The sequence below is a fragment of the Corythoichthys intestinalis genome, chromosome 21 (genome assembly GCF_030265065.1).
Source record: "Corythoichthys intestinalis isolate RoL2023-P3 chromosome 21, ASM3026506v1, whole genome shotgun sequence".
Classification (NCBI taxonomy): Eukaryota; Metazoa; Chordata; class Actinopteri; order Syngnathiformes; family Syngnathidae; genus Corythoichthys; species Corythoichthys intestinalis.
Genome location: NC_080415.1, coordinates 32,089,168 through 32,115,118, shown reverse-complemented (window position 1 = coordinate 32,115,118; position 25,951 = coordinate 32,089,168). Strand labels below are relative to the sequence as shown.

At 39.6% G+C, this 25,951-nt stretch overlaps 1 protein-coding gene across 2 annotated transcripts; it reads left to right on the top strand.

Moving 5' to 3' along the window:
- The first annotated feature begins 7,854 nt into the window (after positions 1-7,854).
- On the top strand, positions 7,855-25,159 carry znf281b (zinc finger protein 281b). 2 transcript variants are annotated; one of them, XM_057827026.1, is made up of 7 exons: positions 7,855-7,991; positions 13,628-14,153; positions 14,239-14,346; positions 17,243-17,366; positions 18,438-18,521; positions 18,599-18,717; positions 20,987-25,159. In XM_057827026.1, the coding sequence occupies exons 2-7, from the start codon at positions 13,698-13,700 to the stop codon at positions 22,568-22,570; spliced, it is 2,475 nt and encodes an 824-aa protein (XP_057683009.1). In that variant the 5' UTR covers positions 7,855-7,991; positions 13,628-13,697; the 3' UTR covers positions 22,571-25,159. The 2 variants fall into 2 exon arrangements, with proteins under 2 accessions (XP_057683009.1, XP_057683010.1); XM_057827027.1 differs by lacking the exon at positions 7,855-7,991 and adding an exon at positions 8,020-8,343.
- The last annotated feature ends 792 nt before the right edge of the window (positions 25,160-25,951 follow it).

The following is a 25,951-nucleotide window of genomic DNA, read 5'->3' as shown; positions in this document are numbered from 1 at the left end:
TACATAGCAAAAGTCCGGTAGTTTAAATGCTATAAACTTTTTTTTTTTCAGTGCTATTGACAAATGGTTCAGACACATATTCCCACAAAAATATACCTATAAACTAAATTACGAATGCATTTAAAAAAAATAATAATAAAAAAATTTAGCTCAAACAAAAACTTAGGTTGTGTTGGTCTTAACAGGGAGCACATGGATTCAGCCATGTGAACTGAGGCATACTAGAAGGCAGTGTATCCACCCAAATCAATAAAACTAAATGTAAACACTTTCAACACCACTTAAATTAAACGAATACTCGAAGCAGCAAAATTTAATTCGAATATTTTTTTCTAATCAAATACTCGAGTTAATCGAGTAATCGTTGCAGCTCTAGACATGACGCATCCGGGTCTCTAAACCAATAAATACACTGAATTTAGTTGCTTTTGCCACTTCTGGGAGATAATTGGACGAAAATGAACCCATCGAAATCAAATCATGAGGTTTAACACGCTCTCTTTGCTGTTTTTGGCTGAGAAAAAACTTCAAAAAGGCAAACGTAAGTGCTCATTACTCATCAAAAACAAAGTAACATTAAAAATGAGCAATAAACGCATGAAAAATCCTGACCAAAAAATTGCACTTTGTTCTGGTATTTGAGTAGAGTAAAAATCAGCCAAGAAAAAAATGCGGGTCTGGAGGGATACAGTTTTCATAGTTTATATTTTATACTATACCAAGGAAGGAGGTTAACCCCCCCCACCCACCCTCAAACGCACATTTGATTGGCTGATGACTTGACCCACCCCAGACACACACACACGCATGCTCACCCTCACACAGCCCCGACAGAAATACATGTCGACAACATGCCGTCCCCTTCAAAGACGAGGGATATTAAAAAAAATTTCAGCCAGCAGCAGCCACTATAATTTAAAAACACGCCAATGTTATGGAGGCGGGAAACACACCACTCATTTTGCTACTGAAAGTCCGACCTACATCAGAGTTAGCATAACATCAAACTGTGTTAACTTGCTAACCTGCAAAACTTGAAACTGCTTAAGGAGAAGTGTCCTTCTGTTTGTGTTTTCTCCTGTTAAACTGTGAGAAATGTAGTGAACTCTGCTGGAAACTATAGAACCAGAAAAACGTGAGCAAGAAGCTGCTGAGACAGACCGGTGCTGCAAAACCTCATATGTTGCTCATACAACACAACATACACCCAAAATAATCATAATTAACTATGTACATTAAAAAAAAGTTTGGTTTTATGGATGCCGCGAGCTACCCACACTATCGTTGCGATCGACTGGTCGATCGTGATCGACGTAATGAGCACCCCTGATTTAGCAAATCAATTAATCAGGTTCATATTCGTGAGAAATGTAGCGCTGACCCCCGTTCACCAAATCTGTTTGGTCTTATTAACATACCTGTCAATCCGAGGCCGTTGGCGATTTTACAAATAGTGACGTATGCCCTTACAAATTGGTGACTAATCTTACAACATTTTATATAGCGTCCAATATGAAACAAAAATAAAACTCAATTTTTAAAATATGAATTTATTGGTAACATTGTCACATATAACCTGGTGCAATCAAAGAACAATATCTTCAGCTACATCATGATTACTAAAATTAAACAGTGACTTTTGTTATAATTGTATGTAGCACTTTTGGCAATTTCTATCATGTCTTTTGATGCCCTTCATGGCACTTCAGCTCGCAATTCAGTTTGACTTGAAGGTAGTTCGTTGGTGTGTCCAATTATAAATTAAAAAGGTCCATTGATAAAATTAACTTATCGATGCAATCTTTGATTTGAATTCTGAAAAGTGATCAGCAATAGTTGCAGGCAAATTGTGTTCAGCAACAAATTGGCAGTATAAAATCTTCGCTTTCGTCACTTTTCATTCGGCAGACTCCATGTTTATGACCAGTATTGTTAATCTTACTTTTAAAAAGTAACTAATTACCGTTATAAATTGCTTTTCACAAAAAGTAATTGCGTTAGTAACTCAGTCACAAAGTAACTGGTGTTACCTTTCATGTTTTTTTTTTCATTTTTTCAAAAAAAAAACAAAAACAAAACAACTTAGTAACCTTTGCTGTGTTTGGAAGTCATTTAATGTTGCGAATCAACCGTTAAAGTTGTTAAAATCGCTCCAGTTTTTGCATTTGTTTCCCTTCCATCTACTTTCGACATGTGAAAGTTTTAAAACTGTTTCATCATTTAAAGATAGATTCAAGTCAAGATTTTGCCGATTTAGGAGTATTTTAGGAAGGTTCACTACAACAGACCCTTTCTCAGAAGTCTACTGCTTTAAGATAGCCGCTGTTTACCAACGCCGGCAAGTGTATCATTTCGCATCTAGTTCATATACATGTGATATCTTGTGTAGCATCATGTGGCCGTAGTTTTTAGGCTGTCGGCTACAGTCACGTATTATTGGAGCCACCTAGCCTCACATCGCGTTTGCAACGGCGTCACAACTGCCTCTTTCCCACTCCCGCTCTTCTCTCTCCGTGTCTCTGACTTTCCTCGCGTCATTCAACCAACGTAGTAACGCACATTGTCTCGTTGCCGATGCAGCGACAAAATCCGAACAGAGGGGGGGAAAAAACGTAATGCACGAAAAACGTACAGATTTTGAACGTACGGCGTACACATTTAAAAATCAGTGCTCACTTGTACAAATTACGCCGAAACTGTACAAGCAAAAAGAGTACATGCAGGGAATGCTGTTATATCGTCCCTACCAATATTGAGACCAAACCTACGCCCTTGTACTATACTATGCTATACCATACTATTATACTGTTTGATGCTGCTGCAATACCTGAATGTCCCCTATCGGTGGTCACTAATGGATTATTTTATCTTTTTAAATAAGCAGACATAATTAGAAAATAAATTTAGATAAATGCATGAAATAAAAATCAAGATGGTGCATAAATCCGAACTGAAATTGCATCCAAGGATGAAACACAAATCCACAATTTCTTTCCTTAAATTTCTTTTGACATCCCCATCACGTTACACCAGGGGTGAAAGTGGGCCAGAACGGTCAGGACCGCAGTTCCGGTATAAAATTCAGGGCCGGAATGCTGTAGTGGTATGCGGTGCTTTGATTCCGAAAATATGACGGGAACTGTCAAAACGCTATGTAAAAAAAAAAAAAAAAAAAATACTAAGCTGCCACACGTGCATTTCATCTCCCGGAAGAAAACAATCTACTGACATCAGATTTACATACACAAGTGTTAACAACAAGCATAATAAAGTGCTTGTGTAGCGTAATCTGTTTCCACCGATACTTATTTATTTTATTTCACGGACGGCATGGAGGTTTCCCCAGTTGCTGCAGTTATCTGAGTCTAACGATGATGAGTCACGTCAGTGTGCGAATGCACGCAGCAAAGCAAAACGCCAGGACTCATTTATCTGTTCAATTGGCTGGCATACTGACATGTGATCAGCAGAGATAGTCAGCTGTTATTAGTTCAAATGTGCATGTTTTCTGGAACAGCAAAAAAAAAAAAAAAGTTTGTTGAATTGATGTGACAAAAGAAGGGCAATGCAACAGAAAATGGATCAAATCTTATAAGGCTTATTTATCATATTTAGTTTTATTTGCTCTGATGGGGAGGTTCAGAACATCTTAGCTGTCAATGTGCACTTTGGACTTATATTCATTTATGTTAGGCTACTTAGCTATTTCCTTATGATTTCAAAAAGTCAATGCTTGCGCGATGTTCAAAATATATTCCATTTATATATTCCATTTCACTCTGCATAATTGAAGTAATTTGTACTTATTTTTCTGAATGTCTGTTACTTCTATCTTTGTTAGTTAAAAAAAAGTAAATGTTTACATTAAATTCTATTTTAATATACATCCTATGTTCTTAAGTAGTTAAAATTGAGATTTGGCATTTAATATGTGAGGAAATGAGGGAGAATAAAAATTAGGAGATGGAGGTTGGGGTTATTGCTGTGTTTGTTAACTTTTATTTCGCAAATCATTGAAAAAATACAATTTTGAATGAAAATTATTTTGTATGTGCTTTAGAAATGACTGTGCCAAAACAGTTTTCTTTGCATTTCAGTAGTTTTAGGAGGTTGGACCCCCTGCTCCAAAATGACAATAAATAAATAAAAAAATACACAAAATTTCTGGCTCCGTGGCGACCTTCACGTCCGGGAGTTCCGGCAATAAATTCTTGCCACTTTCACCAGTGGCGCCACCAGGGGGTGGCCATGGCCACCCCTAAAAATTGGTTGGCCACCCCACTTGCCAGTATATCGTTAGATTGTTGGAGCATCAGTTATGCATTTCATCCCAAATGAATGCATTTATTTTGAATTGTTAAATGTAGGGCTGTCAAATTTATCTCATTAACGGGCGGTAATTATTATTTTTTAATTAATCACGTGAAAATATTTATCGCAATTAACACATTCGCGATACGACTCATTGACGCATTGCCACAAACAGCCTACAGTGGCGCCATTTTACTTATATACAGAGATAAGAAGCAGTGTCAAGTGAGTGGAGTAGATACAAGCATTCATTGGGGCCGTGCCTTTAATTGGCAAAAGTTTTGTCATGTCTCCCGCAGCAACTATAAATATTGTGGGAAGCGACGTGTGGAAGAATGACAGGAGTTGAACTCTTTCTTAACACCCTGTAGTGTACCCAACGCAGAGAAGATATAGCATTTGCAGCCACCACACACAGTAATGGTTGCACCACTTCCCCTCATGCATTTGGGCAGAACAGTTAAGTCGCTACAGTATCATTTACTGAAAGCTCAACAAATACACTAGATGGCAACATTTAGTCACAATATACAAACTCACATTTATCCTTTAAGAATTACTAGTCTTTCTATCCGTGGATCCCTTTCACAGACAGAATGTTAGTAATGTTAATGCCATCTTGTGAATTTAGTTATTATAAACAAATACAGTACTTATGTACAGTATGTTGAATGTATATATCTGCCTTGCCATATCTTTCCATTCCAACAATAATTTACAGAAAAATATTAATTACGATTAATTAATTTTTTAAGCTGTGATTAACTCGATTCAAAATTTTAATCGTTTGAGAGCCCTAGTTAAATGCCTAATATATACAAAATACAATAAAACAATTGTTGTGGAACTCAAAATGTTGACTGGACAGTTATGAACTATGCACATTAAATCATTAGTAACATCAAATATTACACATTACACCAAAGTATATCAGTAGCAATGCCCTTAAGTCTTTCTGATAGTTTTCCCCTGACCTTTTTACTGCAGTAATATGATGAAAACCTGAAAATATGGCTTTTAGTTTTGGCCACCCCAAGATTTTAAGTGGCCCCATCTGGCCACCCCTATGAAAAATTTCTGGAGGCGCCACTGACTTTCACCCCTGCGTTACACATAAAAGCCGTGAGTTTTATGTGTGTCTTCATCTAATTCACTCAGAGGGGCCCCTCTCTATCCAAATGGATTAGACGTTCTTAGCTGTCAATGGCATTGAAACATGATAATTAACAGTCCTTTACTGTATTTTATAAAGAGTAGGCAGGAGAAATCCAGTTTCTCCATTGGAGGCAATTTAGTTCCCCCTAGTGTTACAACAGGGGAATCGGTGTGATGTCACTGTACACAAAAAAGCTGCAATGTACTCTCTCATTGTACTTTTATGACTTCGCTACACACGACGCTCCGATAGTTATCCCGCCGGGGTACATTAACTTCGATTGTTTCGTGTTGAAAAAGTGCAATTGACTTGTATTGTTCCTCTGTTTCTGGCAACGTGAATGAAAATGAGCAGGATGCTGATTCACGTCGCATTCCCCGCGGAAACGTTCAGATGAATCTCGCTATTGTTGTCAAAACTAGCGCAACTATTGAGGGAATATGAATCATCCGCATGCGCTGTGGCGAAAACTGCAGCTGTACTTCAACCTGCAAGTATTTCAAAGATGGACAAGAAACACTTGTACATGCGGCAGCGAATGGCTGGGATAAATGCTAGTTTTTTTTTGTTTTTTTTTTAAATTATTATTATATACAGTATATATATATACTGTATGAACATGTATATGTATATATATATATATATATATATATATGTATGTGTGTGTGTGTGTGTGTGTGTGTGTGCAATGTGATCCCTCGTTTTTCGCGGTAAATGGAGACCAGAACCCCCCCACCCTTTTTTTTTTTTTGTGTGTGTGTGTGTGTGTGTTTAATGTCCTTATTCAGATTCAGCATTGGAAAAAAGATTATATATGGCGGAAAACAGGCACAGACAACACTGAAAAAGCAGTTTCTGCTCTTGCACTCCTCTTGAAAAGAAACTGCTGCATTTTAAGCCAAAACAACTGTTGTGTTTGATAGAACAATATGTCTATATGCTGCCATAGCAGATTCATGGCGCATGAAGCCCCCGAACTATTTTTAATTAGTCAGTTTTACCTTGAAAACCCCCGTTTACAGACGTCGTGCATTCACAACTGTGTCTTGACACTCAGTGATACATGCTACATGGAGTTTTGGATCGAAACAAGCTAAGTACCCGATAATATTTCATTAAAGTCGTGGCGTCTGTAATTCTGCTCTCGTGTGCTCTCTCCTCCAGATAGGGTTTTACTGTTTAAAAAACATTTCAAAATGCCCTCTTGTACAAATTTTTTTTCCCCCCAGAAAATGGAGATTTTAAGCTTTCCAACGATGTATCACACATGCATATCGGACAATTTAGAAATTTGGCCAAATTGGGGGTCTCAAAGCGGAACTTCAAGTCACCCGAGTGTTTTCTGCCATATATATATATATATATATATATATATATATATATATATATATATATATACACATACATAAATTAGGGGTGCAATAGTTCAGTTAGCCCACGGTGCGGTTTGAACCTCGGTTTTGGGATCACGGTTTCGGTTCAGTTTCGGTTTGCGTTTTGCTTTTTTTTTTTTTTTTAAACTGCCTTTATTTTGCTTTTAAAAAAAGGAAATAAACACTTAAAATGTAAACATTTTGGACTGTTAAAATGCCTCTTAGCTCTATTGTGATAAAAAAAAAAAAAAAAACTGCAATAACTGCATTAACCATCAAAGTGAAGTCTGACTGTAACTGTAGTCTTGAAACAAATGTGAATAAGGAAAAACATTGCAATAAAATAATGCAAACTGGTTAACCTTAGAGTAGCTGAGATCTGCCATGACAGAACATCGCTTCAATGATATCTAGCGTCGTGAATGGGTACAATGTCTAGACCGCGAATATAAGACGACCCCTTCTTATTTCAATGCAAAAAAAACACTGTCTTATATTGGGGCCAATATGGTATGTTCCTTATCCAATTACTCGATTATTCGAATTAACTAGTTAATCGATTAATCAACTATCGTAAGACCATTGTAAGAAACGATAGTCCTTGACTACTAAAATACTCGATAGCTGCAGCCCTAAAAAAGATACTCAAGTAAATGTAACTCCGTTACTACCCACCTCTGCTCATCAGCTGCCATTGACGGCAATGGACGTCCGATCCATTTTGACTGGAAAAGCCTGACAGCGGCGTCTATTTCTGTCTGCGACTGAAACGTGACAATTCATTGCTAACCCTCCCGATTCAAATAAATTGGACGTCTATAGCTGTCAATGGCAGCTAATTAGTTATACTGGGGAGGTTCTCCAGTCACCCCCACTTTTGAAACCCAAAATTACGCCACTTTGTCCCTCTTTTTTTTTCATACATGTTGCGATTTTATGCAAATCCAAATGTAGTCAAGTGAGTGACTTGAGTCATGACGCGGCTGTCTCCTCTCACGACCCGTCCGCCTGCACCCATAATCCCCCGCGCCACGACAAGATGGAAGAAAGCAGCGGCCGCCGGAGAACAATGTTTTGGCAATAAAACCCTCCCGAGCCGCGATTACGGAGGCACCACGGGCACCTTCCAAGCCGTCTGCGGTCATGTTTAGGTGAGCGACCAACCCGGCGGGCCACCAAGTCCCGGTTCGGGTCGGGGTCCGTCGAGAACCGGGCGACGCCAGGCTGCAACCGCGGGGGAGATGCACCGAAAAGGCAGCATCATTGTTTGGCGATGCGCGGGCCGTAATGCGGCTTTTCGCTGCTAGGCGTTAGCAGCCAGCTAGCTAGCTCGTGGCTAAGCTTGATTGGGATAAACACAGCTGCGTGGAAAGCCTCCAACACGCTTTTTATTTCGCTTCAATGGCCGGTACGAGGTCATTGGAGCCGGAGTCTACGTGGAACCGAAATAGCCCGGAGAACGTTTATGCCCCCCCCCTTCCTTCGCAACCACACGCACGCTCGGTAATCATTATCCGAGTAGTCGTTTGCCCATTTTTAAATAGCCAAAAGATGCGCGAGTCGACCCTGAACGCATCGTTAGCGCCACACGATGCCAACTTTGTGTGTATTTATACACATTCAAACCAAAATGTAGCTACTTTAACTGCGTTGGTGCTTCTCGAAGCATTTTCTGGAAGGTTTTGAGGGCGAACTCGACGATGCGTCGTCAGGCTCATTGTGGCGAGTCGGCTGCTAGGCTAACTAGCTGGCTAACTATTATGTATGACAAAAGCTCATCTGCGGTGCGTTCAATGGACGTGTCGCCCAATCTCCGAATGGGTTTGGGACCGGATAAAAAGTGGAAGCATTCGAGAGCTTCGTTTGGTCACAAGAGTGTCTTGGTTAAAGTGCTCGAATGTCAAGGCACATTTGACCTAAATAGCGTTTGTTTAGGCAAGTCTGGCAAATCTGCTAATTAGTCGTGCTGCGGTTTGACTATTTGCGTTAATATTTGCGATGCTGATGTGCTAAGAGTACTTTAAAACGGCTTCAAATGTTATATTCTGGCACTGTTTTACTCGGGGTTTCATTAAAAATCAATACAAGTGTGACTATTGTAGACTGAATGTGTTCAAGTCAGCCATATTTGCATTCACTTGCTCACAAGTGATTAAACAATGAAAAATGACAGTGTTTCAAATGTATTTGGTGGAAAAAAACTCAGGTGACTTGAAGTTCCGCTCAGAGACACCCAATTTGGCCAACTTTCAAAATTGTCCGATATGCATGTGTGATACATCATTGGAAAGCTTAAAATCTGTTTTCTAGGGGAAGAAAAATTATAATCTAAGAAGTTATGGTGAAATTCCTATTTTAACATCAGCGACCTTTCACTTCACTACCACAGCTCAAATTGGACGTCTACTAGTGACAAACTCATTTAAATTCACAGCTGAAAGATGAAAAGAGCCACATGATCGGACGTCTATCGTTGTCAGTGGTACTGAAAGTGGGCCTGGGCGATTTGCCAAAAATTGTTATCATGATAAGAAAATTCTTGTTTTTTGATGTTGATAATTATCACATCTTTTTATTTCAAATTTGAAGTTTGATTTTTTTATCATGATTTTAATCAGGAATTTAGCGGGATATAAGTCTGAAAGTGGCGAGTGTTCCGCGACTTTAAAAAAAAAAAAAAAAACAGCTGGAGACAAAATGGCGGACGAGACTCCGGTGTCGAAATGACGTAAGTCGGGGATGTCGTAACCCGGGAGCTACCTGTATTTCTATATGGCTGAAAACACTCAGGTGCCTTGAAGTCCCACTCTGAGACCCCCAATTTGGCCAACTTTCAAAATTGTCCAATATAAATGTGTGATACATCATTGGAAAGCTTAAAATCTCAATTTTCTGGGGGGAAGAAAATTTTTGAACAGGAGGGCATTTTTTCTTTTTTAAAAAATGTTTTTTAAACAGCAAATCCCTATCTGAAGGTGAGAGCACGCGAGAGCAGAATTACAGACGCCACGTCTTTAACGAATTATTGTCTTTACAAACTATTATCGCGTATTTACCTTGTTTCGATCCAAAAACTCCATGTAGCATGTATCACTGAGCTTCAAAACACAGCTGTGAAAGGCCACAGCTGGATATTTTTGGAATTTTATGGGTGAAACATCGTAATATAACAAGGGTCACGATGCAGACATCAAGGAGTGGTCGAGATGTTCTTTTTCATATTTTTAGCCTTTTAAACATTTTTGTAATTTTTCTTTGTTTGGATCGATTATTTATCATCTAACATATCAGGGAAAATGCGAAAGTAACAAAAAAAATACAATTAAGCGATAGTTATGAGGCAGATAATCGTGACATTTTTACAGACGCCAATTTTTTCAGTCTGACGAAATATGCGAGTGAATAATTTCTTTGAAGTTGTGTTTTTTTAAACGAAATATTGGACATCGAATAATGATTCTAAGCTAAAAATGACAGACATTTTGAATAATAAATATGATTGCTGACCTTTTTATGGCTGGGTTGAAACAAAAGCGGTTGCATGACGTCTAAACAGGGGTTTCCAGGGTAAAGGGGACAAATTAAAAATAGTTCGGGTGCTTAATGGGCCATGAATCTGCTATGGCAGCATATAGACATATTGTTCTATCAAATACAACAGTTCGTTTGGCTTAAAATACAGCAGTTTAGTTTATAGAGGGTTGCAAGAGCAGAAACTGCTTTTTCAGTCTTGTCTGTGTTTTCCGCCATTTAATTCTTTCAGTGCTATTGACGATGATAGACATCAATCATTTGGCATTCATTCATCATTCTGCTCATTCTGAATTTTGTATCACATGTGGACGTCCACTTCATTTGAACTGGGAGGACTGGCAACAAATGAACGAACGTTGCTGCTAACCTTTCCATTCGATTTGAATGTCTAGCACCGTAAATGTCAGCCAATGAGTTAAGCTCCAGGTAATATGTGGATTTGCATGATTAAAAGGAAATATTTGAGACTAACGTCAAGATTATTCAACCATTTTATTTGTATTTACTTACTGTGGGGAGGTGCATTTACGCAGTCAAACACAATTTCCTAGACAAGGATAAAAGTTGGCTGGTTTTTGTAATTCCCTAATGTGAGTAAAATATACAATACAGATTTTTCATCCTGTTTTATGTGAAATTTTGTCATCAACAGTTATCTTTGATAGCTCTAGGTGCAAATAAGTGTTAAAAGGAACCTCAGACTTAGATTTGTAAGCTCTAATAAGCCAAAATTGTTGTCTTTTACTAAAATAAAGTGGTACCGCTACATATGAAGTTAATTCATTAATTCAGGACCTTGTTTGTAAGTCGAAATGCTCGTACGTCGAGCAGGATTTCCCCATATGAATACACTATAATTCCATTAATGTGGGTTAGGGTTTACAGCCCAAAAACCTCCACTAAATCCTTAATAAATACTGCCGGTACTATTACAAATGGCAGTTACACATAGCAAAACAAATAAATTATAACTAAAAATCGGTATGATAACATAATAATAATCATAATAATTCATGGAATAATGTAACGAATCTGGTTCTAATGTGGCGGACATGACATAGAGAGGGAAAGTTTACTTTCACTTTCAATGTTTTCTTGAGAACACCGTCGTCAACGGGGGACAGTAGGCGTTGCACAAGTTGATGGAATAAATGATTAGAAGCCTGACGAAGCTGGCGACATCTTTGGCGATGTTACCACAATAAGAATTGTCACCTTAACTTATAAAGACTGAAGAACGGTGGTCGACTAAATATGTCCAAATCTGACCTCCGTGAATTTGGCCCCGCCATCAGATGCAAATTTATATAAAAAATTATGTCAATTGTTTGTGCTGTAAAAAGTTTAGTTTGTGTTTTTGAGATATTAATAATTCTTTTATAGGTCAATCTGAGGTCAACCCCACCCCATTTTCATCCCAAAAAATTGTCAATCAGTTGTGCTTTGTTTGTGCCGGACTAAATTTCATTTGTGCTGCAGCAGTTTTGGTGATATCTTGCTTTTTATTTGCAGTGATAACGTCACGCGGCGCCCCTGTCTAAAGTGTAAATGACATGCATTGCTGCTGTTCATTTGTGCTGTAAAACGTTTTATTTGTGCTGCCAGTTTTGCAGTTATTACAATTTCTTTTAGGTCATCCAGAGTTGACGTAGCACGCTATACAATGGATTCAAATGAGCAAAAACTCATCAAAACCTTGTTTGTGGTGGTAACGCCATCAGTAAAAAAAAAAAAAATCTGCATATAAAATGCATATTCTAAATGAACAGAGCAGCACAAACAGCACTTTTTACAGCACAAACAAAAGGTAACATTTAAGGGTCAATTGGAGTCAAGTGCAGGCTGGTTGGGCTCTGGATGACATAAACAAAAACTGCAAAACCATAGCAGCACAAACACATTTTGACAGCACAAACGTAGTACAAACAAACAGCACCGTTTTGAGCCGGTTTAGATCAAAATGGGGAGCCGGTTGACCTCAGATTGACCTATAAAAGAATTGTAAATATATCGAAAACAATAGCAGCACAAACGTAGCACAAACAACTGACATCATTTTTATGCTTTGCAGAGGTCCAAACTTGACATTTTGTGTCCAGGTTATATGTGGCTTCATAAACAGATTTAACTGTATATGATGTATTGATTCAAATATAGCCGGATTATGAATTAGCCCCAATTTCAGGGTTGTTAACTCATTCACTCCCAGCCGTTTTCACCGGTTCAACCCCCATCGCTCCCGGCCGTTTTACTGGATTTTGACTGATTTTGCAAGACCCACAGAAAATTCTGTTCTATTGCTATATAAACATGGTACCCACCAAAAGAAAGATAACTCTTCTTTCAGCAGGAAAAAGTTAATCTTTTTCCATTCTTTAGAAATCAGCATTAGAAAATTGTTGAGTTTGAGTAATTTTCCAATTTCTGATGAAAAAAGAGAAATTGAGCTTTTTGTGAAAGCATACATTTCAAACATAACTTTGACTTTAACTCAGCTATTTTTTGCTGTACATCCCAAACATCTGAATGTTTTCCTTTTACAAAATAACATGAACAGCAAGACAAATAGAGCTTTTGATAGCAAAGTAACAATTTATTTACACGTAACTGAGAGATGACGCTGTTGTGGCTGCGACAGCCGGGGTAAACTTTTCCCTCATCGCCGCCTGTCTCCGCTCGGTGAGCAGCACGGACTCAACGCCATCGTCAGCTACACTGGTGGTCCTGGTTGTTCTGCTCGGTCGTCCGCCACCTGGCATCCTGGACGTCCGTTCGGTCGTCTTCCGCCAGCGTCCCAGCCGTGTGGCCCGGCCGTTCGTTCCGTTGTATCAGGGATGCGTGTCTTACCAAATGCGCTACTGCCCTCCAGTGGCCAGTTTTATTGCTTTAAAATGGATTTTCAGCGTTGTGCTTTGGAGCCAAGTTGAATCAGAACCCAGAGATGTCTCTTGTGAAAAAAAAAAACGTAAAAGACGTATAAATAGGTCTTTGGGACACTGAAACAATTAAAAATAGAACGTATTTATACGTTTTTGGGAGCAAATGAGTTAATAGTTTTGGGGGGGAGGGTTTGTTTTGTTTTTTTGCTATCGTCATGCAGTCGCTATAAATTTTGGTCGCTCCTGTCAGATGACTGTCACCTGCAAAAGTAGTAACATGACACACTGAAAGCTAAAGTTGTAACGGCACTTAAATGCGCATAATGTGTACATTAGTTCCAATCTTGAAGGTTTTCTTGTTTCCTCTTTTTCAGGGTGTTCTCCCGCATTCCTCTTCAGATTTTTTAGGCCTGTGCCACGCCCGCACACAGCAATACTACCAGCATGAGTATTATCCAAGACAAAATCGGCAATGAATTTTTGCGCAACGGTGGCATGGACCCCAACTTTGCACCCGGCATGCTGATGTTCAGCCACCTGCCGCCCGTCACCAGCTTCACGCGGCTGACGTCGCAGTCGGTCATGGGCGAACTCCCGCAGGACATGGTCCTCAAGAAGGAGCGCGACTCACCCCCGGATCATCAGGGTGCCGGCGTGGCTAACGCGGGGGGCTTCCTCCACAGCATGGGCATCAAGCAGGAGCGGCTAAACGAGCTGGATTATCGTATGCCTCTCTACGGCGGCGGCGGCAACGGAGGCGTGGCGGCCATGAATTGTGCCGGCGCGGGGAAGAGTGCCACCGACATGCCGGACATGTCTTATGCTAACCACCACCAAAATCACCATAACATGCTCCTGCACGACCTCAGCCACAGTAACGTGCGCTCCCTCGGAGAACCGGTGAGTTGAGACCACAAATCGGCACGTAAAACTTGTTTTTTGGGAGTGAATTTAAGACGGGTGTGGCTTGCGGTTTGCCTTTTAGATGTCCGGACGATCGGGTAAAGAGCCAAAAGATTCCAAAAGAGGAAGGAGGACCAATGGAGATGGACAGGGAGGGAAAGCTCGAAGGAAACGCAACGATGCTGCAAAGGTGCGCCCTGCTTTGGCAGTTTTGAATTTCTTTTCATAAACATTTCAAGTAGGGGTGTGACAAAATATCGAAATGGTGATATATTGTGATACTTTGTATCCCAAAAGTCTATCGATATGCTCCTGACAGGAATCGGGATATCGTTTTAAAAAGGTGTCAATGTTTAAAAAAAAAAAAAAGGAACCAATATGTTGCTACCAAAATCTTCCACCATAATAGTGTCTCAGTTAACTCTAAGGCTGCCATTGATGGTGCTCGACGCCCAGTCCATTTAAATCGGGAACATTCGTTCCTTCGAAACCAGAGCATTCGCTGTCATACTGTCCCGATTTTCGGGGCATTCACAGGTCATTTCCTTTTGAGTTTGAGTCACTGCCTATTAGTGCTGCAACGATTAATCGATTAACTCGAGTTTTCGATTAGAATGTTTTTTTATGCATTCATAATTTAGTTCATAGGCATATTTAGCCGTTTTTTTGTGGTAATTTGTGTCCGAACCATTTGTTATAGCATTTAAATAGCAAAAGTCTTCTAGCTTAAGTTAGCCAATTGTTCTTTTGTTGTACATAGATCCTCATTTTTTTTTATTTTAATACAATTTGAGGTTCAGCTCAGGTATTTTAATTTTTCATGTTACTTATCCGATTACTTGATTATTCGAACTAATGCTCCAACGATTAATCGATTAACTCGAGTATTCGATTATAAAAAGATTCGAATTAAATTTTGCTGCTTCGAGTATTCGTTTAATTGAAGTGGTGTTGTAATGGTTTGTTTTGAAAGTGTTTGCATTTACTTTTATTGATTTGGGTGGATACTCTGCCTTCTAGTCTCATTTCACATGGCTGAATCCAGCTGCTCCCTGTTAAGACCAACATTAGTTAAATTTTTGTTTGAGCTAATGTTTTTTAATGCATTCATAAAGTATATTTAGCCGTTTTTTTGTGAGAATGTGTCTGAACCATTTGTTAAGAGCATTGTAAAAAAAAAAAAGTTAGCGTTTTATAGCATTTAAGCTAGCAGACTTTTGCTATGTAAGTTAGCCAATTGGTAAATGGTATTATACTTATATAGCGCTTTTCCACCTTTCAAGGCGCTCAAATTGTTCTTTTGTTGTACATAGATCCTCACTTTTTTATTTTTTATACCATTCGAGGCTCAGCTCAGGTATTTTAATTTTTTATGTTCCTTATCTGATTATTCGATTATTCAAACTAACTAGTTCATCGATGAATCGACTACTAAAATAATCGATAGCTGCAGCCCTACTGCCTATTCATTTGGGTGATCCCCAGGTCACTTCCTGTTCTGTAACTCAATATAAACAGGAAGTGCCCAATAAAATACCCCAAAATCAACATGAAGTAACTGAAAATCAACAGGGAAATGACCTTAAATGGCCCAAAATGACACTGACAGCCATAGACGTTCAATCCGTTTGAAGTGGGAGGGATAGCAGCGAATGAACCACCCTCCCAGTTAAAATAGATTTGTACGTCTACTAGTGATAAACTCATTCCAATTCACAGCAGAAGCTTGTTTTTCCTTTTATTAGTTGTTCAGAGAATATCCTAGAATGATTTCCTGACCAATGTATCGATAATCGTTGTATCGTCAGATCATCGTTATCGTGAGCTTTGTATCGCAAATCGTATCATATCGTGAGGTACCAAGAGGTTCCCACTCCTAATTTCAAGTTTATCCAGTTAAGGCAACAGAGAACACATCTAGGTTTAGATAGCAAAACAAGCCAAATATTAGCACATGGCGAAAAAAAATTTGTGCATAACACAAATAGCAAAGTCCAACAGAAAAATCAAGCACTAGCACATACGGCATTTTCTCATGTGTCTTATAAAAAACAAAAGTTAAACCAAAACTAGTCAAATGCTAGCACGTAGCGCCTCTTTTTGTGTATCTTGCAAAATCGGAAAACCCAACAAAATAAGTCAAACGCCACCGTAGCGCCCTGTCTCTCTCACTCCTTGCTGACGTAATTGCTGCATGAATTCTGATTTTGGGACTTGACAGTTCAGACCGCAGCCTTATCCTGGAAAAATGAGGCCCGGATCTGATTTTTAACCACATACGAAACTGACCTCGGTCGGATCTGAAATGGTCCACTTTTATGCAACTTTTCCCGTTTTCCCATCAAGTTAATGCCTCATTCAAGTTGCAAAAACACGAAAAAATCCCCCAAAAAATGGAGCGATCGGCCCGATTTTGGATCAGATGATCGGATCAGGACATCCTTTAGTAAAATGATTTCCTGACCCATATATCGATATTTGTTATATTCCCATATTGTGAGATCGTTATCGTGAGCCTTCTACCTAGAGGTTCCCACTTGGAGTTGTGAAGAAAGTTACATCTCAACATTTTTAGAGACCTGCTCATTGTCTACGTCACAGGTGTCTGACCGATTCCAGAAAGGACCAAGTGGGTGCTGGATTTTGTTCTAACCGATACCGTGCAGAGAGTTTAACCAATGAACTTCCTACTGAAACAAGCAGCACCTGACAAAGTTTAACTGATTACACATGTAAAAGATCTGATTGGTGAAAAGGTGTCCTCTTCATCGGTTGGAAAGCAAACCTGCACCCACTTGGCCCTTTCTGGAATCGGTTTGACACCTGTGGTCTACATATTTCTCTGTCCGAGTTTAGATGCAGGAATGTGAGTATGTTCTGGGTTAATATACCACTACTACTATTAATATTAGTTAGTTGAATATTAACGGAGACGGAGCGCATGTGTATGACTCGTATCATGATTTACACATTATACACCCACCCCCCACGCCCAACGCAGAATGAGGATGATGAGACATTGGACTGGACATCTATTCCTGTCAATGGCTCGAACTGGTCTTAACCGCCACTTATTTCTCTCGCAGGCCATGATGTTGGACGCAGACGGAGCGTGCCTGTCCCCCAACTCCAAGCCACATATCTGCGAGCACTGTAATGCCGCTTTTCGCAGCTCTTATCACTTGCGCAGACATGTGCTTATACACACAGGTGAGAGGCTTTCACTGCTTTTTAAGTCAATTTATTTATGTTAAAGACCAATTTTAAATGTTATTTCATGTATATTTTTCATAAATGTAATTTTTGTACTTTTGGATGTTTTTTTTTTTTTTTTTTTTTTTTTTTTTTTTTTTTTTTTAATATATTCAAATTTACTGTATGTGTTAATAATTTTGTGCCGGCGTGCACATCCAGGTGAGTGGCTTTTATTTTTAAAACATTTTTTAAATGTCATCTTTTTGTATTTATGTATTTTTTTAATTTTTATGAAATGAAGTATTTTTTTAAATAATTTTTTAAAATAAAAACATTTTGTAGTATAAAATACTATAATTTTTAAGTAATTTAAAAAAAAAAACATTTTTAACTATTTTTTTGACTATTTATGTATTCTTTAAAAACGTTCTGCAGTATTTTTAAAGTTTTTTTATATATATATATAAAGATAGGCTTGTGTAATTACATATAAATTTACATTTATTAATATACTATTTTTGTGTTTTTCTACTTTTGCAATTTACGTATTTTAAATTTTTACCATAATTTAAAGTAAATGTTTTTAAAAACAGTTAATGAAATAGTAAGCTTTACTCAATGTATTTTTAATTGATTTTATTTTTGCATTTGAAAGCATATCTGTTTCAATTGAATTTATGTTTATTGTATTTGTAGATTTGTGTGTAATTTCTTGAAATTTATCTAACTTTTTACTATCAAACTATTTCATATCTTAAAAAAAAAAAAAAAAAAAATTGTAAAAGGAAACCTTAGCACTGGGCAGCCATCAGGGAGAATCACGTCACCTCTTTGAGCGCACGTGCTTAAAAGGAGACTGTCGCCAATGACTCATTGATTACTCATTTGTTGGTGGGCACATTAGTCATCCTCTCTGCCGGGAATTTTTCATGGCGGATTAACAAAGTGGCTCCCGAGCGCCTTTTATCCATGACAATCGCGTTTATCCCTTAACTACAGGGAAGGAAATCCACGTAGCGAATGCGATCATCGTTGTCCGGTAATAATTAATGTGCTGCGGGGACGCTTGTACTCTTGATCGCACAGGTGAGAGGCCTTTTCGGTGCAGTCAGTGTAACATGAGCTTCATTCAGAAGTACCTGCTCCAGCGGCACGAGAAGATCCACAGCGGTACGTTGCCCCGTTTCGATCACGAACCGTCATCACGCGGGAGCAGCGGGAATCACGTGGCGGCTGTTTAATTGCAGGGGAGAAGCCTTTCAGCTGCGACCAGTGCAACATGCGGTTCATCCAGAAGTACCACATGGAGCGACACAAACGGACGCACAGCGGCGAGAAGCCGTATCGGTGCGATACGTGCCAACAAGTAGGATGTTTTTCTTCTCATTTGTCAATTTGGTAGTCATTTGGTGACTTTGACAGTCAGGGATGTCCCATTGGTTTGGAGTTAAGTGATATTTGTGGATAGGATTCAGTGGATTCAGACAGCGATTTATAGTCCGAAAAATATGGTACTTGATTTCAACCATGCATGAATATAGATGTTGTGACGAAGCTGACGAAAGCGAAGAGAAAGGCACCAAGAAAAAGCAGAAAATGTCAAAAGGTTGGGAGCATTTCAAAGCTGGGCAGCAAGGTGAACACTGTTATATGTATTCACTGTAAGACAGCGTTTGCATAACACTACAGCACGTTTTCAACGGTGCAGCTACACCGAAGGCACCAAGTTTACTCCGAGAGCAGAGGAGCAATATTCGGGACAAGGTAAATGGATAAGATCAATGTTACTGTACTTTGCTAACGTAACGTTAGCCCTGCGCAGGGCTAGGTTTCTGTTAATTATGACTACTGTTGATGTGTGGCTAATGCGTCTTTCATACAGGCTTTATTTAATCTGTAAAAACACAGCGCTGTCGAGTGATTAGGGTGTAAAATAAAAACATAATGAACTGTCAATTTTAGCTCAGTAGTCATTGATGGATAAAACACTAAATAGATGCCTCATGTGCTCCAATACAGCAGGTATCATACATTTATTTTGAAGACTGCAAAAACTCAAAATCCTACCAGTACTTACAATTTAAAAGAACTTAAAACTTGCTAGAACTTAAAAATAGCTTGACACAAATGGAAATTCAATTGAAACACACCAACTTTTAAGTATTGTGTGTTATTAAATGTGATTACATTTTTAGATAAGAAATAAGCTGCTTCAGCTGGAGCTATCGAATATTTTAGTATTGAATAATCGGATGAAAAAAAAATTTGGGGTGAAAAGCAATTATAAATGTACATGAGAAAACATTTGATCTCATATTGAACAATTTTTAGACGATCTTTATTTTAGATGTACAGTACTGTGCAAAAGTTTTAGGCAGGACACCTGCCTAAAGCTTTTGCACAGTACTGTATATATATTTTTTAATTATTAAATTTATTAGGATCATGGAAGCTTCCACTTGGGGAAAATATATACATACAGTATACACTGTATATACATCATATAAAAAAATATACAGTACTGTACATTGTTGAAAACACCCAACGATTGCATCTCAGATGTGACTAGAAAGAAAACAAATTGACTGTTTTCACTCAAAAAACTTAAGATCTTATATAAAAAGAATTCTTATTTCTTACAAAAAAATGTCATTATGCTTGATAACATACATCACTTAAAAATTGGTGCGTTTCAATTGAATTTCCATTTGTGTCAAGCTATATTTAAGTTCTAGCTAAGTTAGTCTAAATTGTAAGTCCTGATAGGATTTTGAGTTTTTGCAGTGTTCAAAATAAATGTATGATACCTGCTGTATTGGAACACATGAGGCACCTGTGCTACTTGGTGTTTTATCCATCAATGACTACCGAGCAAAAATTGAGTTATCTTTATTATATTTTTAGTTTACACCCTCATCACTCTACAGTGCTGTGTTTTTACCGATTAAATAAAGCCTGTATAAAAGACATGTTAGCCACGCATCGACAGTAGTCATAAGGAATTGAAACCTAGCCCTCCGCAGGGCTAACGTTATGTTAGCAGGGTACAGTAACGTTAATTTTATGTATTAGCGCTACGTTAATTGAATTTTACCTTGTCCTGAGTATCGCTCCTCCGCTCTCGGAGTAAACCGGGTGCCTTCAGTGGAGCTGCAGACATGCTTGTCCGTGCTTACAGTGAATACATGAAACAGTGTTCGTCTTGGTCTCCAGCTTGAAATGCTCCCATACTTAGGACATTTTCTGCTATTTCTTGGTGCCTCTCTCTATGCTTTCGTTGGCTTTGTCTTCGTTACCTCTATATTCATGCGTGATTGAAATCAAATATATCCGCCGCCTCTCCCTTCTTCCTCTATGCACGTGACGTCAGCGCGTTGTGCCGCATTAAAAGTAGTCTGGGCAAAACGTCCTCCTTTGTGCTGGCAAAATTAAATGATTCCTCAAAGCGGGGAAATTGCCTCGATCAATTTTTAAAATCGAGTTACTCGATTACTCTTAGTAATCGTTTCAGCTCTAATTGTTAGTATCGCAAAATCAAAGCAGTTTTCGTTTTCGTCTTTGCTAAATGAGCTCTTGTAAGGTTCTCCACGTAGCTCTGCAGTAACACCAGCCTATATGTTGTCTCTCTTTGTCAGTTTTTCTCAAGAACAGACCGGTTACTGAAGCACAAGCGTACTTGCGGAGAAGCCATAAAAAAGGGCCTGGACCCGAACATGCTGGAACTCAGTGACGCCGAGCTCGGCCAGGGCAGCTATTCACTCACTCAGGGAAACGCCGGCGCCTCGGGACGCAAGCGGGCCAAGTCCAAAAACGGGGAGGGCGGCGAACGCAAGAGGAAGAAGAACGCGGCGGCGTCCGTGGGCCTGCAGGACTACGGCATGGAGCAGCCCTCGGGTTCCGCCGTGCAGGGACGATCGCCCAAGTTGGTCTTCAAAAAAGCGGGCCGCAAAGGCCTGGATAAGGGCCTCCTTCCCCTGGAAGATGGCGCCGAGGGACAAAAACTGTTAGGCCAAAAAGCCGGCTCCATGGATCACGTGGATGCCTCCGGGCTGGAGAATCTGGCTCTGCTCCAGGCGGGCGGAAGTGGCAAGCAGGGCGCCGCCACCAGCAGCAACTACGACGACGCCATGCAATTTGTTAAAAAGCGGCGCTACCTCCACGCTGTCAACAACGACTACGGAGCGGGCGCTCTGCACATGACCTCGCAGGGTGGCGGGGTCATCCAGGTGTCCCTGGGGCCCGAACCCACGCTGGCCATGCTGGACACTTCCCCCATGGAACTCAAACACGACAAATCGGGCATCCCGGACGAGGTCCTGCAGAGCCTGCTGGACCACTACAGCCACAAGCCGGAGGGGACGCACCACCACGACGTGGCCTTCGACCTGTCCGACCACCCGCATCACGTGGACCTCCAGCCGGCCGCGCCCGTCACCCCCGAGTTGGAGGACGACGCGGCCAACGGGGGCGATAAAACGGCGGTGATGAGCGAGTACTCCAAGTTCCTCCTGCAGGCGCTGGAGCGCACCAGCCACAGCGGGCCTTTCCCCAGCCTGGGCGCCACGGGGCCCTTCGCTCTGCTGTCTAGCAGTTCCAGTCCCACGGGGCCGCTCGTGTACAGCACCTCGCCGCTGGACTGCGGCTACCCGCCTGTCGTTTCCTCCCCGCTGCCCCTCGTCGCCCCTTCGTCCTCGTCGTCCTCCGCCTCGTCCAAATCGCACTACGGCATGCTGGTGGGTTCCCCCTCCCAAGCGGGCTTCCACCTGACCCTGGAGCCGGCCGGCCACCAGCAACTGACCCCGTCTCAGGAGTTGACGGAGCAGCTGGAGAAGCAGCACTCTCCCGGAGCCTTCAACCTACCTCCCCAGGATCTGACCGCACCGCCGGAAAGCTCTAAGGGGCAACCGACTAAGCCCGGGGGGAGCTCCGGCGCCAGCGCCGCCCCCGCCAACGCTTCCGGCTACTCGGACCTGTCTCCTCTCAATCCCCCGAAAGAGTCGGCCACCTACCAGATTGAGAATTTCGCCCAGGCCTTCGGTTCCCAGTTCAAGTCAGGGCGCCGCACCCCACTGAGCTACAGCGCCGACCCCGGGGCGGACGTGGACCACAGGATACGGACTCCGGTGTCCGAATTCTCAGGGTACAGCAGCTTGTTAGCTGACGTCAGCGAGCCAGTGAGTACAGGATCAAAAACCCCGACAAGCCAAAGTTTCAGATAAGGGTCAAACGAGGTCAACCCGGTCAAGGGGGGGGGGGGCGCTGTTCTCGTCCATTCTAACCCCCCTTTATTCATCCCAATTTTGTTCTTGTAGCAAAATATTTTTTTTTTATTTAAAAAAAAAAAAAAAAAAAAACACTGCCATTAAATGTTGATGCAAACATGACCAGGGAGGGTCTTCCATGGCCTCTAATGCAATTTTTTAAATTCTTATTTTATGTTTTTAGTCGCTTACATTTTGTTGGGAAAAAGTAGTGATTTTTACCAGCGTAAACCGTAGACTTCAATGTAATTTAAAACATTTGGAGGGTAGACATGAACATTACTCTCGCAACCCTTGTGTTTTACCAATCATCATACCATTGTAAAGTAATGTTGAATTACAAAAAAAAGAAAAAAAAAAATACAAAAAAAACAACACTTGTGGCAGGGAAAGCCCAGAACTCAAATGGCAAAAAAAAGTATATATTGTCTGTTACAAGCAACATATTAACTCAGGAAATAGGCAAAATTGTGTAATAAGACTTTGTATGATGAGATGCAATTAGCACAGTTTCTACAGGTGTACTTTGAAACTACAAAGCTTTGATTTGCTTATTTTTATTATTTTAATACTCATGATCACGTTTGTACAGAGACCCCCTGGTGCCAAGGTATGAGAATTTTTTCTTTTTTCTTTTTTTTTTTTATTGAGGTGGATAATCTGTTCCCTTAGTATACTTCAACACTAAAAATGGCTGCGCTGGCTTCCATTTTGATTTTGTAGCAAAGCGAGTCAAAATTATTGATTTCGTCTAACAACGGAATCTACTCATGGCAAAAAATCAAATGGTGGACTTTTCAAACTGAAAAAATATTTTATGCCAAGTTGCCAACCCCATTTTTCAAAGTGTCTTATTTATAATTGATGTTTTGCTTCTTTTAGAATCTGAAATCAATGAGAATATCAACGTCATTGCCTAAACATTCCCACCTACAGGTGAGAGTCAACCCAGGGTAAACTGAGTTTTTTATTTTATAATTGAAGTAACAGATTCTTAAACTGTGAAAAGACACAATTTAGTAATTTTTAAATTTGGGGAATAGATTACTAAAGTGAGACATAAGATTCCTCGATTGTTGTGACTAGTTTAACTAATGAGAACAGATTCCTTAACTGTGGGAACAAATTACTAATTTTTTTAATCGATGGAACAAATTCGAAAAGTCGTGGGATCATCTTGCTTAACTCACAGCAGTTTTTATTTAATTAAAGGTACAAATTACAGAAGTAGAAAAGTATTACAAAATTTTGAAGAAAAGATTTCTAAACGGGAACATATTACTAGAGGGGGGGGAAAATTAAAAAACAAAATAATCGCTCAAATAAGTTTTCTTTAAAGCAACACTTGGTAACTTTTCAGGTTTTTTTTTCGATTTTAGCGACGCCGGTAGACAAAAGCATGTGTTTTGCCTTCAGGAAGACTGTGTTTCCCATGAGGACCAGCGCACACCCGCGTAGTTTTGTAAAATCATGATGACTTTCCTCGTCCCCACCAAGTCGGCGAGCATTGTTTACATCATATTCGTCTTGCACATTTATGCCATGAGGTGATATGTTCGTTTAGCATCTGTGGGATGTGTTGTAAGTCCGATTGAGTGTAAAGTGCTTAGTTGCCGCCATGTTTTGTGGCCAAATTGATCGCATGTGTGTACGGAGTTGTGACACACTCTGATCTCGCTGCGGGTGGTCATGTGGTTCATGTATGCGTGATTAGTTCCAAGCACAAGCACTGCTGTAATGGTTTTCAATGGAACTTACAGAGGTGATTGCGACATTTATGGGAAAATGGATAAAACCACGTATCTAAGTACTTCTTTGATTGTTTCAAACAAATTCCATGCAGTTTGTCAGTTGTTTGTTAGTTTCAGGGGCTCCAGAATGGCTAAGCTAGGGCGAGTCAACGGTGGTTGAAATCAATTCCATCGACTAATTAAAGCAACACTTTGGTAGGTTTCAGTTTTGGTAGATTTTAGCGACGCCGGTGGACAAAAGCGGTAGTGTTTTGCCTTTAGGAACGCTGCATTTCCCATGAGGACCAGTGCACACCCGCAGTGTCGTAAAATCATCAATGAATCAATCTCCCGGTCATTGGCGGAGTTTGACTTTTGAGGCGGGGGGGGGCACAACATGTTGATGACCCCAAAAAGCAGTGTCAGCAATAAAATTAACTTACAAGAATATTTATAATAAATAATAATAAAGCGTTTTTTGTTTTCCATCATTCTTGAGGGGAATTCTAAATCAGGCTGCTTAGTCAATACTTTTCACCAAGATCGTCATCCATTGAATATGGTACGCCCGCCGGTGTCGTGCCAATGTAGTTACCCCAGTCAAAAATTGCATCCCCTGGGCGGAGCCATGTTGAGGTACATTTGTCTTTATTATTCAATCCAAAAAAAAAGTCGCTTCAATAAAAAAAAAGTTGCTTCAATCAAAATGTATTTTCAACCCCCCAAAAAAAGTCGCTTTTTGCTTGAATGCAATTTGTTTGAATGCAACAATAAATTTGAAACAAAAAACTTAAACAAAAAAAAAAAGCATGTGAAAGCCATTTTTCTTAGATTTAATATATAATAGATTATATAAATATAATCTAAAATATAAAGTATATAAATAGATTTTATATATATATATATATATATATATATATATATTTATTTATTTATTTTTTTTTTTTTTTTTAATTGAAGCAACTTTTTTGATTGAAGTAATGTTGCTTTGTGTTTGGGCCACATTTTGACCTAGAACATTTTTGTCTTTATTATTCAATCAAAAAAATAAGTTTTTCAAAAAATATATATATTTTCAAAAAGAAAAATCACTTCAAAAAAAAAAAAAACTTGGAAAAAGTTTTTGAATGCAAAAAATATTTGAGATTGAAAAAGTTGCATTTGAACACTTAATTTTCATCGAAAACGATTTCTTTGATTGAAGCAATCCTTTTTGTGTTTGGGCCATATTATGGGTAGGACATTTGTGTCTAAATCATTTAATCCCCAAAAAAGTTGCTTCAATAAAAAAAAAAATTTCAATCAAAGAAAAAAATCATTTGAAAAATAAAATTGCCCTCCCCTAATTTTTTTTTTTTTTTGGTGAAAATTAAATGTAAAGCAAATGACCGTCTAAGTTGTTAGTCACATGATCTGTTGGAAAAATAATTTTGAATCATTATGAAAAATTTTTTTGTTCATTTCATTCATTTTTGTTGCAGTTTTATTGATTTACAACTTTTATATATATTAAAGTCTATTACATCTAATGACACTTATCGGCCACCGGGGAGGGCCTGCCCCCCCCCCCCCCTCAAAATCCGCTTATGCTCCTGGTCGCCCGCAAATG

Bases quoted from the DNA above. Each gene is read 5' to 3' on its own strand.
- znf281b (XM_057827026.1), top strand. From the start codon at position 13,698: ATGAGTATTATCCAAGACAAAATCGGCAATGAATTTTTGCGCAACGGT. The intron at 14,154-14,238 runs GTGAGTTGAGAC...TTTGCCTTTTAG, and splicing joins TGCGCTCCCTCGGAGAACCG to ATGTCCGGACGATCGGGTAA. The intron at 18,718-20,986 runs GTAGGATGTTTT...TCTCTTTGTCAG, and splicing joins GGTGCGATACGTGCCAACAA to TTTTTCTCAAGAACAGACCG.